Source organism: Pseudorca crassidens, chromosome 8, assembly GCF_039906515.1.
Source record: "Pseudorca crassidens isolate mPseCra1 chromosome 8, mPseCra1.hap1, whole genome shotgun sequence".
Taxonomy (NCBI): Eukaryota; Metazoa; Chordata; class Mammalia; order Artiodactyla; family Delphinidae; genus Pseudorca; species Pseudorca crassidens.
In genome coordinates, this window is record NC_090303.1 from 48,802,921 (window position 1) to 48,819,224 (window position 16,304).

The window sequence follows — 16,304 nt, forward strand, 5'->3', positions numbered from 1 at the left end:
AAATAGACTTAGGATATTCATATAGTTGAGACCAAAACAATTAGTGTTTGAATTAAAAGAAATGGCTAACAGCTAAGTTTCGTGACAGGGATATTTAACTTGTACCCAGTTGTTTCCATATATTTTAAACCTTGCTATATTAGAAGCAGGAATTAGAAATTGATCAAATTAGAAATTGATCAAATTGCTGTATTAGAAGCAGGAATTAGAAATTTATCTTTTTAATGAAAGAATTTAATTTTAAGGAAAATGAATTAATGGATTTTTAATATATCTTTTTCTATCACTTATCTACACCTTTGTTGGAGCAAAGCCAGAAAACCCAAATAAAGGCATTATACTTAGAAGAAAAACATCAGCTTCTGTGTTAAGGATCTGCTTTGCAACTCTAGACCTTTATTTATTTTTTAGCATATATGGAAACATGTATATGTACATGTACCTATACTTGCAAATAGCGAGTTTTCTTCTTCACGTCTTTTTTTTTTTTTTTTTTTTTTTTTTGGTACGCAGGCCTCTCACTGTTGTGGCCTCTCCCGTTGTGGAGCACAGGCTCCGCACGCGCAGGCTCAGCGGCCATGGCTCACAGGCCCAGCCGTTCCGCGGCATGTGGGATCTTCCCGGACCGGGGCACGAACCTGTGTCCCCTGCATCGGCAGGTGGACTCTCAACCACTGCGCCACCAGGGAAGCCCTCTTCACGTCTTTCAATTAAACACACGTTTAATATGCCCAGCTATCTTCTCGGGTTTTTTTTTTTTCCAAGAAGAACCTTTAAAATCATCTTATGATGGTGAAATTTTTTTAAGCTAATGGAATTCTAATACAGCATTTAAACTGCTCTTTTATATAGGTAGTATCACCTTAGCACAAATTTTTCTCCTAATTCTTCAATTAGCCAAAAGTCCCAGAAGAATAAGCAGTATGCAATTTTCAGCAAGACATTGTAGGACCACCCTGGAGCCCAATTGGTTAGAATGGAGCCTGGTTAAATTCTACCAATTGTGTTAGCTGGGGCCTTATTTAACTACTCTGAGCTTCCAATTCCTCATCTATAAAATGAAGAGAATAATATGAATAATAAGAACAATCTCACATGGTGGTTGTGAGGATTAAATGAGACATTTTATTTTGAAGTACCTGACATTCCACATCACAGACACTTATATGTTTCTTTCCTTTCCATTTTCCCCTTCATATGCATATATACCAGCAACATCAATTTCCTTTATATGTAAAGCCAATGCTGTTAACTTTATTAGGCTAGATTTTCCATTAAGCATTTATCCTTATTCATTAGCTAGGAGGACTGATGCACAAAGATATTAAATTATTTACTCAAGTTTAATGAATGAAATTTAAAACCTTTCTCCCCTGCTTAACATGAATGTGCCCTTTTCAGTATGCAGAGCTTTGTTGCGTTTATTCAGAAGCTATTGCTAAGTGCTTAGTTTGAAACACAGGATTAATGAGCCCAGAGACAGGGCGCTGGTCACCATGGCAACCAAACTAGCTTTGCCCTATTCCTAGCCGAAAGAAGTGATGCGGGATGCTTAACTCTGGCCTGCAGTATATAGCTGGGTGTCCTTTTTTATATCTCTGACTCCCCATTGATGCTTCCAATTTTTCCCTAATTCTCTTGAAAAAAAGAAAAAGAATATCACTGCTTCTTTGGGGCTCTGTTTTTTCATCGATACCACCTACCTTCCTTCCTGAATACATTTATCTCCCCATCAGTTTCTGAAGACTTTGGCACCTGACTCACATGATCCCTCTCCACACAAATTCTGGGTGGCTTTAACAATCACTCGGATGACCACTTACTGCCCTGTCTCTCAGTTTCTCGATCTCATTCTCTCCTGTGACTTTCTCCTCCTTTCTGATCTGGTCGCTCCCACCTATAGACATACCTGGACTGAGTCATTACCCTGAAACTGATCAGTCTCCAGAAATCACGAATTCCCAAATCCAATTCTCTGACCAAAACTGCCTATCTTTGTACCTTGGTTTCATTAGAACCCCTCTCTGTGATCTCTTTGTCCATTAGACGGTCCTTATACTCCTTCCCTCCCCTTCCTATCCAGCTGAGTTCCATTCTCCATCATTTCAATCACTCTTTTGCCAAAACTTTAAACTACCTCCAACTCTTCATAGCACCTGCCTAGTGCTATGAATGAACTTAATCCTGAGTGAACCCAATTCTCTACTGTCTCAGCACCTGCACCCAAGCAGCTGCGAGCTATATGGCAAAAATCACTACAGATGCAGTGCCACCTGTACAAGATCGGTACCACCATAAAGTCAAACATAAAAACTCCACTGGGTCCTTGAGACTGCTCAGCAAGCCAATGTTTCTCTACTCAACTTTTTTCCCCTCTCTCCACCATAATAACTTAAAACCTTTTTAACTTCCTCAATCTTTTAACCCTTTTCCCTCTCTTTTCACTCTCAGATCTCCTCACCTCTACTTTACATAGAAAATACCTTTCAGAGGGAAACTTCCTTAAAGTCTGACTACCCAGTGTCAACTCCCATCCTCTCTCATTTTTTGCCTTCAGCTACAATAGAACAGGTGTTCTTCTCTCTAGAGTCAATCCCTCTGCCTCGTTCTAGATCTCATTTCCCAAACTTCTCAGAATCCTCATACCATAAACTATCTCTCCTCTACACTCTGTCCTCAATATCTGCCTCACTAGTGAATTCTGTCATCAGTTTCTTAAATGCTCAGGTTTCTGTTATCAAGAAGAAAACATTTCTCAGCACCTTTCCCTCTTCATCTGCCTTCTTGCCTCCTCTTCACAAACTCTTTAAAAGTCTTGTTCACACTCAGACTATCTCTTTTTCATTATCAGTCCCCTCTGTTCTGATTTCTGCATCTTCACTCAATTGATTCCTACAGTCTCCTTCCACGTCACTGAATCCAATGGAAAATTTTTAACTCTCAATGTACTAGATTTCTCAGTACTATTTGACACTTCTGACTTCTCCCTCCATCCCAGCTTGCTCTCTTCATATGGGCAAAGAATAACGCAGAGTTATTTTGACAGTAACACTCATGGAATTGCCCTGGTTCAAACACACTTGTCCTCCCTAGTTCTAGTACTTGTTCTTTATTGAACATTCAATAAACAATCAACAACCAATCTGTATTATGCATGGGCTATGCTGAGCAAAACTCTGTTCTTATGAAACAGAGTTTAGTGAGGGGTGTAGCACTACTAAAAGGATTAAGCAAATAAAATATAGGTGCCACAAAGGAAAATTACAATGTGCTATGAGAATACAGAATAACATTGGGACCTAACTTAGTTTAAGGGAATTCAGGAAGAATGATCTTTGGAACTGATGTCTGAACTAAAGCCTTAAGTAGGAGTAGAAGTTAGCTCAGCCAGGCAGAGCATTCTAGAATGCATGTATACCACATTTGCATTCCAAGTCCTCTTCCCCACCTGGGAGCCTAGAATACTGGCAACCAGGCCTTGGTCCTCCAGAAAGAAGCCAGGTAGAGATTTCTTTGGAGAATCTGACCAGCCTAAGAAAAAATATCTAAAGATAATATGTCACCAAGTCCTCAAATTACAGGTCCCATTAGATCCCCTAGAGTGAAGTCAACAGTCAACTAACCCCACTCATACACGTAGATTCCAAATCAGTGTTTAGTCACTCAATTTTAAATATCAGCAGACAGCCAAAGATTATAAAACATCTAAGGAAAACCTTTAAGATGGTAGAGACAACAAGAAACTAAGAAAAATAATCGGGAGTAAATCTCCTAGAAAGTAGAGCATTAAGATAAAGCAATGTAAAACAGGAGAGATAATATAAGACAATTAGAAGAACAGTCCAGATGGTACAATATCCAAATAATAGCAACTCAAGGAAGAGAGCATACAGGAAACAAAAGAAAAGAATTCAGGTAAGAAATAATTATGGAAGATTTCTCAAAACTGAGAGACATGCACGTTTGGGGGTTGAAAGAACCCAGTACTACAGGTGAAAATCAACCCATCAAGGCACATCATCATGGAATTTCAGAATGTCAAAAAACAAAAAGAAAATCCTAAACCTCTCAGAGAGGAAGATAATAAGTCACAAAGAAACCATGAGGAAATAAAACGGCCATGGAGAAATGCCTTCATCATTCTAAAGGAAAATGATGATCAATCTAGAATTCTGTGCCAAGTCAGGGTAAAATAAGTGCATGAGCAGTTTCTTGCACCCTTTCTCAGAAATCAACTAACGGAGGCCCAAACAGGCAACAAACCGAGATCTAGAAAGACCCAGGATCCAGGAACAGGAAATCTAACATAGGGAGAGGCAAAGGGACTCCAGGATGATGAGAGAATGGAGATTTCAGGATGACAGTGGTTGGAATAGATCTGAAGTCTCCAGAAGGGACTTTTTTCAAGAAAATAAAACTGATTAGATACCTGTTGAAATATTTTCAGAAAAGATTAAAACTATTGGCAAAAGTTCTGGGGTTAAGAGAGTGGTGATTCATTAAAAAAAATAAGTAAATGAATAAAATAAGACAATTAGCTCCAGGGAACACAAAATGTTGTACAAAGAAGGAACGGTTATCCTAGTTTAGAACAAGCCTCACAGTTATAATGTCTTTATATTGTGAGGATGGAGGATAGGAAAGATACTAGTATGGGGAGGGCAGGGAGGAAAAGGAGCCAGATCCTCATCTTCCATTATGATAAATCAATAGATTATCAGAAAACTGTTTATGTTGCTACTTATTCTTTTCAATTTTATGCATAAATAAATGGTATTTATTTAGCAATATGGAGATAAATATCAAACTAATCAGCTAAAAGAAATGAAAGTGGTTGCCTCTGAGGAGCAAGTAATCAAGAAACACATTTTTGTAATAAACCTTGAATGTGGTATCCTCTTAATGTCTTTTAATCAATTTTTATATTTCTTCCACCCTTTGCTGAATACATTTTCTAAGTCCCTTAAATTTCTTGTGGTTTGGTAAATACATCTTTTCTTATTATAATTTCTCACTGCTTCTTTCTGGTATATAAAAATACAATTGATTTTTGTATATTGATCTCAAATGCAGTACCTCTTCTGAATTCAGTTATGAATTCTAACCATTTGACCTTAAATTTTCTTGGTTTTTTTTTTAATCTAGACAAACATATAGTGTGAAATAATGGCTGTTTTGCTTCCTGCTTTCTAATCTTCTTACATCTTATTTATTTTTCTTTTCTCTTTGTGTCAGCTAGGACCTCCAGGACAAAGGTGTGAGATGTGAGAGCAGCAAACTTATTCCACTCCTGATTCTCAAGGGCAGGCTTCTAAAATTCACTACTAAATAGACCATCAACTTTACAAAGCCCTGCTTAAGGCAATGCCTTCCCAAGTGTGCTATGATTTTACATGGTACATTCTTTACTGGGCTGGAACACCTGCTGCTTGCCTGGATGTGAGAAATGACCTGCAAACAAATTTCAAGTTCATTCATTCAGAGCAGAGGAATTGAAGATAATGCTTCTAGAAAAAATAGCAACCAAAAGACGAGGATTTTTAAAGTCATTCTCTGCCATTTGAGAAAAGAAAGTCTCTGGGTTGACAGAGGTCAAGAATTTGATTGCCCATTATTTACTGTTACTATTACCTTCTATGTACAGCAAGGGATTTTGGCATATTTTTTATAGTGACAAATTAATTTTTATAGTGATATAAAAGTTCCTTTAAAATTAAATAAGTAATGTCAATTTAAAGAAAATATTAAATTCTTATTGTACAGGTGTATGTCCCATACAGCATATGGGACAAAAATCCCCAAGGTTATTTGCAAGTGACTAGGAGGGTCAGATTTGTGCTATTACAATATATAACCTAAGAGATGGAAAGACAGAAGGTGATGGACTGGTGAGAGAGGTGTCTGTCAAGCAGGCATATCTATTTCTTGGCCAAAGTGAAGTCCAATGACATCTTGCCTTACTGTGTTCACATCATTGAATAGGGAATTTCCTAACGTGCAGGTAACTCGTGCCACTGTCACACTAAGTAGCAGGGGACAGTCTTTTAAAAGGCATGGTCTCCTTTACATTGCTCTCATGCTACATTCTGCTAGGAAACATTTGAATTTTTATGGCTTTCCCGCAGTAACAAATTTTCCTCCAACTGTCAGGATTTGCTTCATGCAGAGAAAAGCAAGCAGCTTTCATTTTCCTCTTACGAAAGGGAATAGGTAGAAATAATATGCTGCTTTTCAGCCAGCTAAACCTGACCTGACTCTCTTTATTTGTAGGGAAATGCAGGATTCACAGAAAGGACATTTTCACTGAGGTAAATAAGCCTTCTCAACTGATGAACACTATTATACTAATACCAAAGGAAACAAAGGCCAGAAGATGGGGGGCATTAAGTAGAAAGACAAACAAAAAAATAGCAGACAAAATCCAGCCTGAGGACAAAGCAGGCTATGCAACATTGAAAAAATAGGGGAAAATCCTTTAAGAGAAAATTGCATGCAATTTTTTGGCCTCAATTAGCCTTTTCCACAAAGAGCACTTTTCCACAAAAAAAGCCCATTAAATAGCAAATGAAATTACATGGGTTTTCAGTTGCCATGGCATTGGTTTTCCTCTAATGGACTTCTCTGGTCCTGAGTTTAATGTTTAGCCTGACTTATTTTCCTTGTCTGTGTGCTGTCTCAATTCCCTCTGTCCAGCTACAAAGTGATGTATGTGACTTCTCAAAGTGCCTACCACATAATCCTGGAGAGAGAAAATTCATCCCTCAGCTATCTCCCTAGAGACTGAGGGAGTAAAACTGACCAACAGCAGCATTTAATTAACTGTGAACATAACAGTTTCCATTTACTAGATGGCAGTAGTTCCCTTCCATGCACTCAGGGCTCCTGGAGCCATTCCCAGATCAGTCAGAGATCATTTATTGAGTACTTCCTATGTGCCAAGCACTGTCCAAGAAACTGAAGACATAAAAATGCAAAAGAAAGGCTGCAAGATGCTGACAGTCTTCTAGAATTTCCAGACTAGAAGATTACCTCCAAGCACTTCTCTTCTCCTTTCCTCCATTCATAAAATGGGTGAAATTTTACCCAATTACCTGATTTACAGTTTTATTTTGTTTTGAAAAATTTTCCAGGTACCACACTTAAAAAAAAATTTATTCTAAGAGTAAGGATCTGACATAACAAATTTGCTTTTTTGAAGTTACTTAGCTATAGCTAAATATTACTTATGCTATCAAGTTTGACTCATAATTCATATATTATTTTCTGATATGCATAATCATATATAATTTTTAGAAAAATAAGTTTATGCAGTTCATACACTCCTATGAACTTATTTTTAAATCTTTCTATGTCAATAAACATTCTTTTACAATATCATTTTTAACGTCTGTATGGTATGGAGGTAACAGCTTAAATTTTTCTATTATATATAAAAATATTTTTTAAGTATTTCAGTAATACAAATGACTCTCTGAGTGCAAAAAGAAATCAAGCAACTTTTTTGAGACTCTAAGTACATTAAAAATTAAAAAATGCCAATATATATCTTTTAAAATTGTGGTACATTTTAAATGTATTTCTTAACCAATCAAAGCTTTTATTGCAAAAATATAAAACAAAACACACTATAACTCCACTATTTTGAAGATTCTCATAGAATTAGGAGAAGTCTCAATTTCTAGTGTACTACAGATCACGTGACCAAGCAAAATTCTGTTACACGATAAATGTCTTTCTTTCTCATCAGTTATCTCTGACTCAGTGTATAACCTTGTTTAGAGATATATCCAAAGTCTGAATTTGAGGCCCTACATCAATGAGAACCCTGAGTCAAAAGGTGCTGAATTAGTCCCTAATCCTAGAGGCAGAATTTCTGAGTTTAAAAAGGTTTTAAGCTTTTGATATTCCCCTCAATCATATGCATTTTCACTCCATTAAGTCTGTGTGAGAGCACTGCCCCACGTGTTTGTCAACATATGTACTATCATCTTTGATATCTTCGTTAATGTAATAAACACAACAAAACATCTAATTCTTATTTTTAATTGACATTTTACTGATTACAATACAAGTGATCATTATGTTACCTTTATTTGTCGATTATATGCTTGCCTGTTTTTTTTCTGAAATACCTATTCCTGTTCTTGGTCCCTTTGTGCTTTTTTTTTTTTCTCTTAGTTGTTACCCTCCTAACTTTAATTTTTAAAGTTTCTTTACATAGTAAGGATATGAGCCCTTTGTCATATAGTCCCAAATATTTTTCCCAGTTTTATGACTGCTTTTTAATTTTATAATCTGTTTGCCACACAGATGTTGAAACAAACATTTTTGTGTTCTCTAATTTATCTTTCTTGTTATGGCTTCAACCTTTGATGACGTGGTGCTAAAGGGTCAGTTATCTTTAACAGACTTCCTTCTACTCTTCCTCTTGGGTTATCAGTCCAATTCCTTGTGTCAGCCTACAGGGGGTGTTGCTCAGTCTCCTCCTGCCTCTTTACTCCTCCCTCTCTAGGTAGGCCTCCCTCTGTTGTTAGGGATAAAGCACATGGGGAATAACTGTGTCCTCTGGGAAAGCTGTGTGGTAACACCTCTGAGGAAAGACGAGGTCGGGAGCTCACTGTTACTCCGTGGTTGATGAAAAGGTAGTGATATAAAAGATCAATAACTAAACAAATATATAATTTCTTAACTTTCCAAAAATTTTGAAGATAAACAGCTTAAAAGTTTAAATTAATTAGTTAAAATGTAGATTTAAAAAACTAAATCTAAAAATAAATGTATAAGTAAATGTGAAAGGTGGTGATGGCCCCATGTGGGAAGGTAAAGTGGATAAGCTCCAATCAATGCCTGTCCTTCTCCAAGCAGCTCTGCACTGGGCCCTTCCTCCCAGGGCAGGCAAGAAGGAGAATAAGCTGGGTTGATTTTTTTTTCCCTTTAGTTCTCACAGGTTGAGAAGACCATAGCATCTTCAAGGATGTCCTCCCATTCTTTCCCCATGACCTTTCCATATCCTCCCCTCTCATCCAATTTCCAGTCTTTCTGCTCTCATTTTGGCTGATGACTTTGTACCAGATAGGGACTCCCTCATCTTACCACAACCAAATCTACAAGTGCTCTGGCATTAAAACCATTTTTACTTTGGCTCACCTGCTGAAAAGGAGGATGTGTCTCAAGGTCTCTGGATTTCATCCCATCTCAACTTCTCTAAGATTTGGACCTTTCAGTTATCCTGTTTCATGCATCTTCAACTGTTTGCTTTCTATAAATCATTTCCTTCAGCGTACAAACATTTCCTTTTTTTTTTTTTTGGTTGCACTGGGTCTTCGTTGCTGCGCAGGGGACTTCTCTAGTTGCGGCAGGTGGGGGCTACTCTTCGTCGCGGTGCGCAGGCTTCTCATTGCGGTGGCTTCTCTTGTTGCAGAGCACAGGCTCTAGGTGCGCGGGCTTCAGTAGTTGTGGCACACGGGCTCAGTAGTTGTGGCTCACGGGCTCTAGAGCGCAGGCTCAGTAGTTGTGGCGCATGGGCTTAGTTGCTTCGCAGCATGTGGGATCTTCCTGGACCAGGGCTCGAACCCATGTTCCCTGCATTGGCAGGTGGATTCTTAACCACTGCGCCACCAGGGAAGTCCCCAAACATTTCCTTTTATCTTCAACTGTAGATAATAGTCTCCTGTGACAAACGCCCCCCCCCAAACCCCCTTCAGCAATCATGCTACTCTTATGCTCACATTTGCAGCCAAATTTCTTTTACCAGTTGTCAGCATATGCCATCTCTAGTTTCTAACCTCCCATTCACATCTTCTGATCTGGCTTCTGCACCTACCATTTCATCAAAACTATTTTTGTCAGTGATAACTCTGTCACTTAATCTAATGAACATCTGATTAAACCTCTCAGTAGCTATCAATACAGCTGACCACTCCCCCATTCTTGAACCTGCCTTTTTCTTAGTTTCTCTGATGCCAAAAATGCTCTTGGATTTTCTCCAACTTCATTTATCAATCCATTTCACTCTTTTTTTTTTTTTTTTAGTGTGGAATATTTTAACACATTCTTAGAAATAAAGAATTATAGAGGAAAGTGGTTATCACAAGGAAGAGAAATCAAAACCCTAGAATAATTTCACTCTCTTTTATTGCCTCCTCTCCATCCTGCTAACCTCGAAACATAAGAATTTGTCAGAGCTTGGTCCTAAGTTCTCTTTTATCTCTCTACACTGTTTATCCAGGTGAGTTCATTGATTTCCTTGGCTTCAAATACAATCTATAGGCCAATGGCTCCTAAACTTACTGCTTTAGTTCAGAGCTCTTTTCTGAAATATACACTTTTATATCAAGTGCATCCTTGACTTATTCACTTTGATGTCTCAAAGAGGTCTGAAACCTCTCATGTTTAAAACTAACCTAGAAGGACTCACTCTATGTGCTTTTGAGACTTGATATAAAGCAACCAAGTCAGTGGAGGATTAGCAAAAAATAGATATATAGATCAATGGACCCATACATATTTGGCCAATTGACTTTTTTTTAAGATTTTTTTTATGTGGACCATTTTTAAAGTATTTATTGAATTTGTTACAATACTGCTTCTGTTTTATGTTTTGGATATTTGGCTGTGAGGCATGTGGGATCTTAGCTCCCCAACCAGGGATCGAACCTGCACCCTTAGAAGGTGAAGTCTCAACCACTGGACCACCAGGGAAGTCCCGGCCAATTGACTTTTGAGAAAAATATCAAAACAATTCAATGGTGAAAGAATAATCTTTTCAACAAATGATGCTGAAACAATTGGCCATCCATACATGAAAAAGATGAACTTCAACCCATACCTCACACCATATGCAAAAAATAACTCAAAATCAATCAAAGACATAAAAGTAAAACCTGAAATTATAAAACTTCTAGAAGAAAAACGTAGGAGAAAACCTTTGTTACTTGGGTTAATCAAACATTTCTTAGCTAGAACACAGAAAGCACAAATCATTAAGAGGTAAAAATTGATAAACTGAATTTATCAAAATTAAATACTTCTGCTCTTTTAAAAACACCATTAGAAAAATGAAAATCCAAAGAATGAATTAAAATATTTGCAAAATACATATTTGACAAAGGGCTAGTATCCAAAGTATATTAAGAACTCTCACAGATCAATAACAAGAAAACAACCATTTAAAAAAAAAAAAAAAAGCGGGCTTCCCTGGTGGCGCAGTGGTTGAGAGTCCGCCTGCTGAGGCAGGGGACACGGGTTTGTGCCCCGGTCTGGGAAGATCCCACATGCCGCAGAGCGGCTGGGCCCGTGAGCCATGGCTGCTGAGCCTGCGCGTCCAGAGCCTGTGCTCCGCAACGGGAGAGGCCACAACAGTGAGAGGCCTGCATACCGCAAAAAAAAAAAAAAAAAAAAAAGCAGCAAAAGAAATGAACAGATATTTCACCAAAGTGAACACACAGCTGGCAGACAAATACATGAAAACATACTCAATGTCTTTGGTCATTAGAGGAATTCAAATTAAAAGCATAATGAGATGCTATTGATGCTATTAATACTTATTATAATGGCTAAAACAATCTTTAAAAATCTGACATTACGAAGTTCTGACAAGGATGGAGGATAACAGGAACTCTTACACACTGCTGGAGGAAATGCAAAAGGGTACAAGCACTTTGGAAAACAGTTTGGCAGTTTCTTATAAACTTACCATACAACCCAGCTTCCCATTCCTAGGTGTTTACCCAAGAGAAATGAAACATGTCCATACAAGAACGTGTATGCAAATGTTTAGAGCAGCTTTTTTCAAAATTGTCAAAAACTAGAAGCAATCCAAACGCCCCTCTACTAGGGAGTCAATAAACTGTGTTACATCTATACACGGAATACTATTCAGCAATAAAAAGGTCTGATTTACTGGTGAGTGCAGTCACATTGATGAATCTCAAATGCATTATGCTACACTGGAGAAACCAGCCTCAAAAGGTTACATATTGTATAATTTAATTAATATGACATTCTGAAAAGATGAAACTAAAGGGACAGAAAACAGATCAACAGTTGCCAGGGGTCGAGGGAGAGTGAGGGAATTAACTACCAAGGGCATCGGGGGATTTTTTGAGATAATTGTGGTGAATGGTTTCACGACTCTCTATTACTCAAAAACAGTGAACTTACGGTATATAAATTATACCTCTGTAAACCCAACTTAAAAAAAATGGTATAACGATCTTCCCCACATACATGCTTCTTCCCCAAGTTTTCCCATCTTAAAAAATGGCATCACTATCCAGCCATTTTCTAAAGCCAGAAACCTGGCAATGATTCTTGAAACTTCCTTTTCTGTCACCCAGCCCCACCCCCACCTATATCAAATCCATCTCCAAGTCCCACCAATTCTGCTTCTAAAACCTTGCAAACCCATTTTCTAATTTTCCTATCCAAGCTTTCCCCTTAGTGAAAATCATCATCCCCCCCACCTACACTATTGCAAGAGTTTCCCTGCTGGTCTCCCTGCTTCCATTCTTGGCCTTCTCCAACCCAGCTTATGAATGACCCCATATTGATGATCTTAAGTGAAAATTAAACCGTGTCATTGCCTTGCTTTAAACTTTTCAGTGGCTCCATTTCTAAACCCCACACTCGGCACCCATCAGGCCATATATGATCTGACACATCCAATGTCATCTGGCGGCACTACCCTCTACCCTCTTATCCCTCCCACCCACCCCGCCATGATACTCTGGCCATACTGGCCTTCTTCCATGTGTTGGATATTCCAAGTTTTTTGCTCCCGTAGCAACTTTGCACATGCTATTCCCTATCCCTAGACTTTTCTTCTTTGCTCTTGTTTTTAATGGCCAGCTCCTTCTCATTATAAAGTTTCAGCTTAAATATTGTATCTTTAGAGAAGTTTTACACATTTTATAATAGTTTATTCCTGACGTTCTCTTTCATAGCACCTTATTTTGCTCCTTTCCCAATTTACAGTTATGTATTTATAATTTATTTCATCAATATTCATCTCCCCTACTAGAATATAAGCTCCTAGAAGTCAGAAACTATTTTCTCTTTTTACTTTCTTAGCACATTACCTGACATCATAGAAGCTAATAAATATTTGTTAAATAAATGTGTTAATTAACGAGACTCCTACAATTAAAACAGTAATAAGAATTCAATGTGATCATCCCTGAATGACTGGGGGCAACATAACTATCTCTCTACATATTTTTAGGGCCCCCTGAATTAGGCTTAATGAATAGAGATATGTACTACATTGCCGGAGGTAAGTAAGGGTCACCAATTTTCAAAACCATGACTGGGCAAGTAGATGACAATGTCAGCCACCCAGAAAGGCTTACCTCTCCAAACCAGTTGCTTGGCACACAGGATGGAGCTTGGAGTTGTACAGAAGTGTAAAGCTGTGTGTCCACTTAAGGAGTAGCAATTGAGCTTTGCTCCACGGTCACAGAGAATCTTAACACAATCCAAGTTGGCCATTTCACAAGCCACATGAAGAGGGGTTTTCCCATTAGGTCTACAGTTGATTGTAGCATTGTGGTCCAGTAGCACCAGAAGACATTCCACGTGACCAAACAAGACAGAGAGATGCAGGCCCGTGGCCCAGGAAGACTTTAATTTGTAACTAGGCAACCAATAACCTGAAAAAAGAAAGGGAGAGAAAGTTTAACTTCTTGGCCTAGGATTTCTCCCTGTGAGAATTAGTGAGGATTTTTACAAAGTATTTTACTTTCGTCACATTTATAAGATTGGGGGATGATTTGGAAGTTGTAAACTAGTGGCTGATAAATCTGCAAATGTTTAGCTTAGTAGTGTATTTGGATTACTTAAATGGGACAGGGGCTTTCTACTATCCCCTATTATCTTGGTCCTTCATTTACTTTACCTTCCTGGCTGTCCAAGGCATTTGTGTTTGAGACCTTCATTTATGTGACTGCATTTTATTTTACGTGATGATTTACAGGACATTCTTATTAAAGATTTTTTTTAAACTCCCAATCATTGCCTTGAATGATTCCAAAGCTGTTACTTACAAGCTTATAATTTTCATTCCATCACAGTTCTTTTACCCTCTAGTTGTTGCTATTGTCAAGCTAAGGTATGAATGTATTTGCTGTCTTTACAAAATTTGTCACACCAAGATTTTATTTGCCTGTCTATCAGTTTATACAACACCTCTTTCCGAAGAAGAATTAAGAAGAATTTATAGCAGCTTACAAATTTTACACAAGATTTTTTTTTAATGATCTAGAAAATAAGGGCAAAGGAAAAAATAAGGAAGGCAAAATAAGGAAGGAAAATAAAAAGAGGTCCAGGGTCAGATAGGTACCCAAAATATAAACTGTGTTGTATATATGCTAGAACCACACTGTAAATTTGCCTTTGAACTTCCCAGCAGCCAAAATAAACAGGAAAACATGATGTGTTGCACAATTAACTATGCCCACAAGCTATACACAGATTAATTGGTCAGGAGAAGCATAGTTGTTCCTAGAACTGAGATCTTAAATAAAATTTTCCCATTAGCTGTTGAAAATCTCTCTCTCTCTCTCTCTCTCTCTCTCTTCTCCCACCCTCCCTCCCTCTCACCCTCTCTCTCTTTCCTTTTTCCCTCTTACCTCTGACTTCTGAACACTGAACTAGTCCCTTTTTCCCAAGTGTCCAATGATTGCCATTTTGACAAGCTATAACAAAGATAACTTTATAAATCCTTTTTTCAATGTCAATACCCAGAGCCACGGCATTAAGCTCACTATGAGTGGAGAATGGAAAATAGGTACAGAAAGATGAAATATTTAATGGCAAGATGAAGATGTAGATATAGTTCAACAGCTTAGAAGAGACTCTAGGGTGGAAACAACAATATAAATTTTAACATGGATAAATCAGAGGTTTGTTTTTACAATAGGTTGTAAAAATTCCACTATGCGAGTACAAAGTAAGCAGATTATGAGTTTCTTTATTTTTCTTAGATTTTTTTTGGAAAGATAGTCTTTACTTATTTATTTAATATTTTGGCTGCACCGCGTGGGATATGGGATCTTCATTCCCCAACCAGGGATTGAACACACGTCCCCTGCATTGGAAGTGCGGAGTCTTAACCACTGGACCACCGGGGAAGTCCCAGCAGATTAGGATTTAATGGTAATTTATTTGAGGAAAAACTTAAGTATTTGAGTTGACAATAATCTAGAAATGAGCCAACAGTAAGATGAAGCTGCCCAAATGCAGATACAATCTTTAGCTACATTAATAGGGTATAGCACCCAGAACAAGAGAAGTACAAGTTGTATTCTTCACTGATTAGATGAGGTCAGAAAAATCTAAAATATTGTAAATACTTCTGGGCAACAAAAATGAGCACCTGGACGGCACTCAGAGGATGATGACCACGTTAAAGGTGGGCCTGGTGATTAGGTATTAAAAGTCTCTCATTTAAGTGAAAAGAACTACCTACGCACCACTCCTGGGTATTTATCCTACAAGTACGTTCACTCATGTGTGAAATGCCATATAAGGGCCACTGTATTATACAACTCCCAGGAACACTACTTGCATTGAACTCTTTATGAAGAGTATGAAGTTCCTGGGAGTTATAAATCCTGGCAACCTGGCCCAGGACAACAACATGCACTACACTACAGCATTGTTCTTAATGGTTACTGATTGGAAACAACCTCAATCTTCATCAATAGGAGACTGTTTAAATAAAGTATGTACATCTGTACAGTGGAACACTATACAGTCATTACAAAGAAGGGGGCGGTTCTGTGTATACTGGTATAGAAAAAATCTCAAGATATATTATTGAATGAGAGAAGCAGGGAGCCGAAGAGTGTGCATAAAGGCTAACAGGTAAGAAAATATTTATAAACACCTAACACAAGAAACTGGTTGCACTGGTGGGGACTGGGGGACAAGAACATAGATTTACTTATCCTTCAATGCTCCCCTTGAGCTTTTAAATTTAGTACCTTGTGCGTGTATTACTATTTATAAAAATAAATAAAATAAACTGTTGTGCTTCTGGCCAGGAGGAAAAATAATTTAGTTTAAAAAGGCCATTTAGGGCTACCCTGGTGGTGCAGTGGTTGAGAATGTGTCTGCCAGTGCAGGGGACACGGGTTCAAGCCCTGGTCCAGGAAGATGCCACATGCTGTGGAGCAACTAAGCCCGTGAGCCACAACTACTGAACCTGCACTCTAGAGCCCATAAGCCACAACTACTGGAGCCCACGTGTCTAGAGCCTGTGCTCCGCAACAAGGGAAACCACCGCAATGAGAAACCCGTGCACT

At 38.1% G+C, this 16,304-nt stretch overlaps 1 protein-coding gene across 5 annotated transcripts in view; it reads right to left on the minus strand.

Moving 5' to 3' along the window:
- ASB4 (ankyrin repeat and SOCS box containing 4) overlaps positions 1-16,304 on the minus strand; it is a 121,755-nt gene that overhangs the window by 41,019 nt on the left and 64,432 nt on the right. For all 5 annotated transcript variants that reach the window (XM_067746365.1, XM_067746367.1, XM_067746366.1 and 2 more), the window contains one exon: positions 13,350-13,649. In XM_067746365.1, the coding sequence (XP_067602466.1) occupies positions 13,350-13,649 (300 nt within the window). The remainder of the gene's footprint in view (positions 1-13,349; positions 13,650-16,304) is intronic.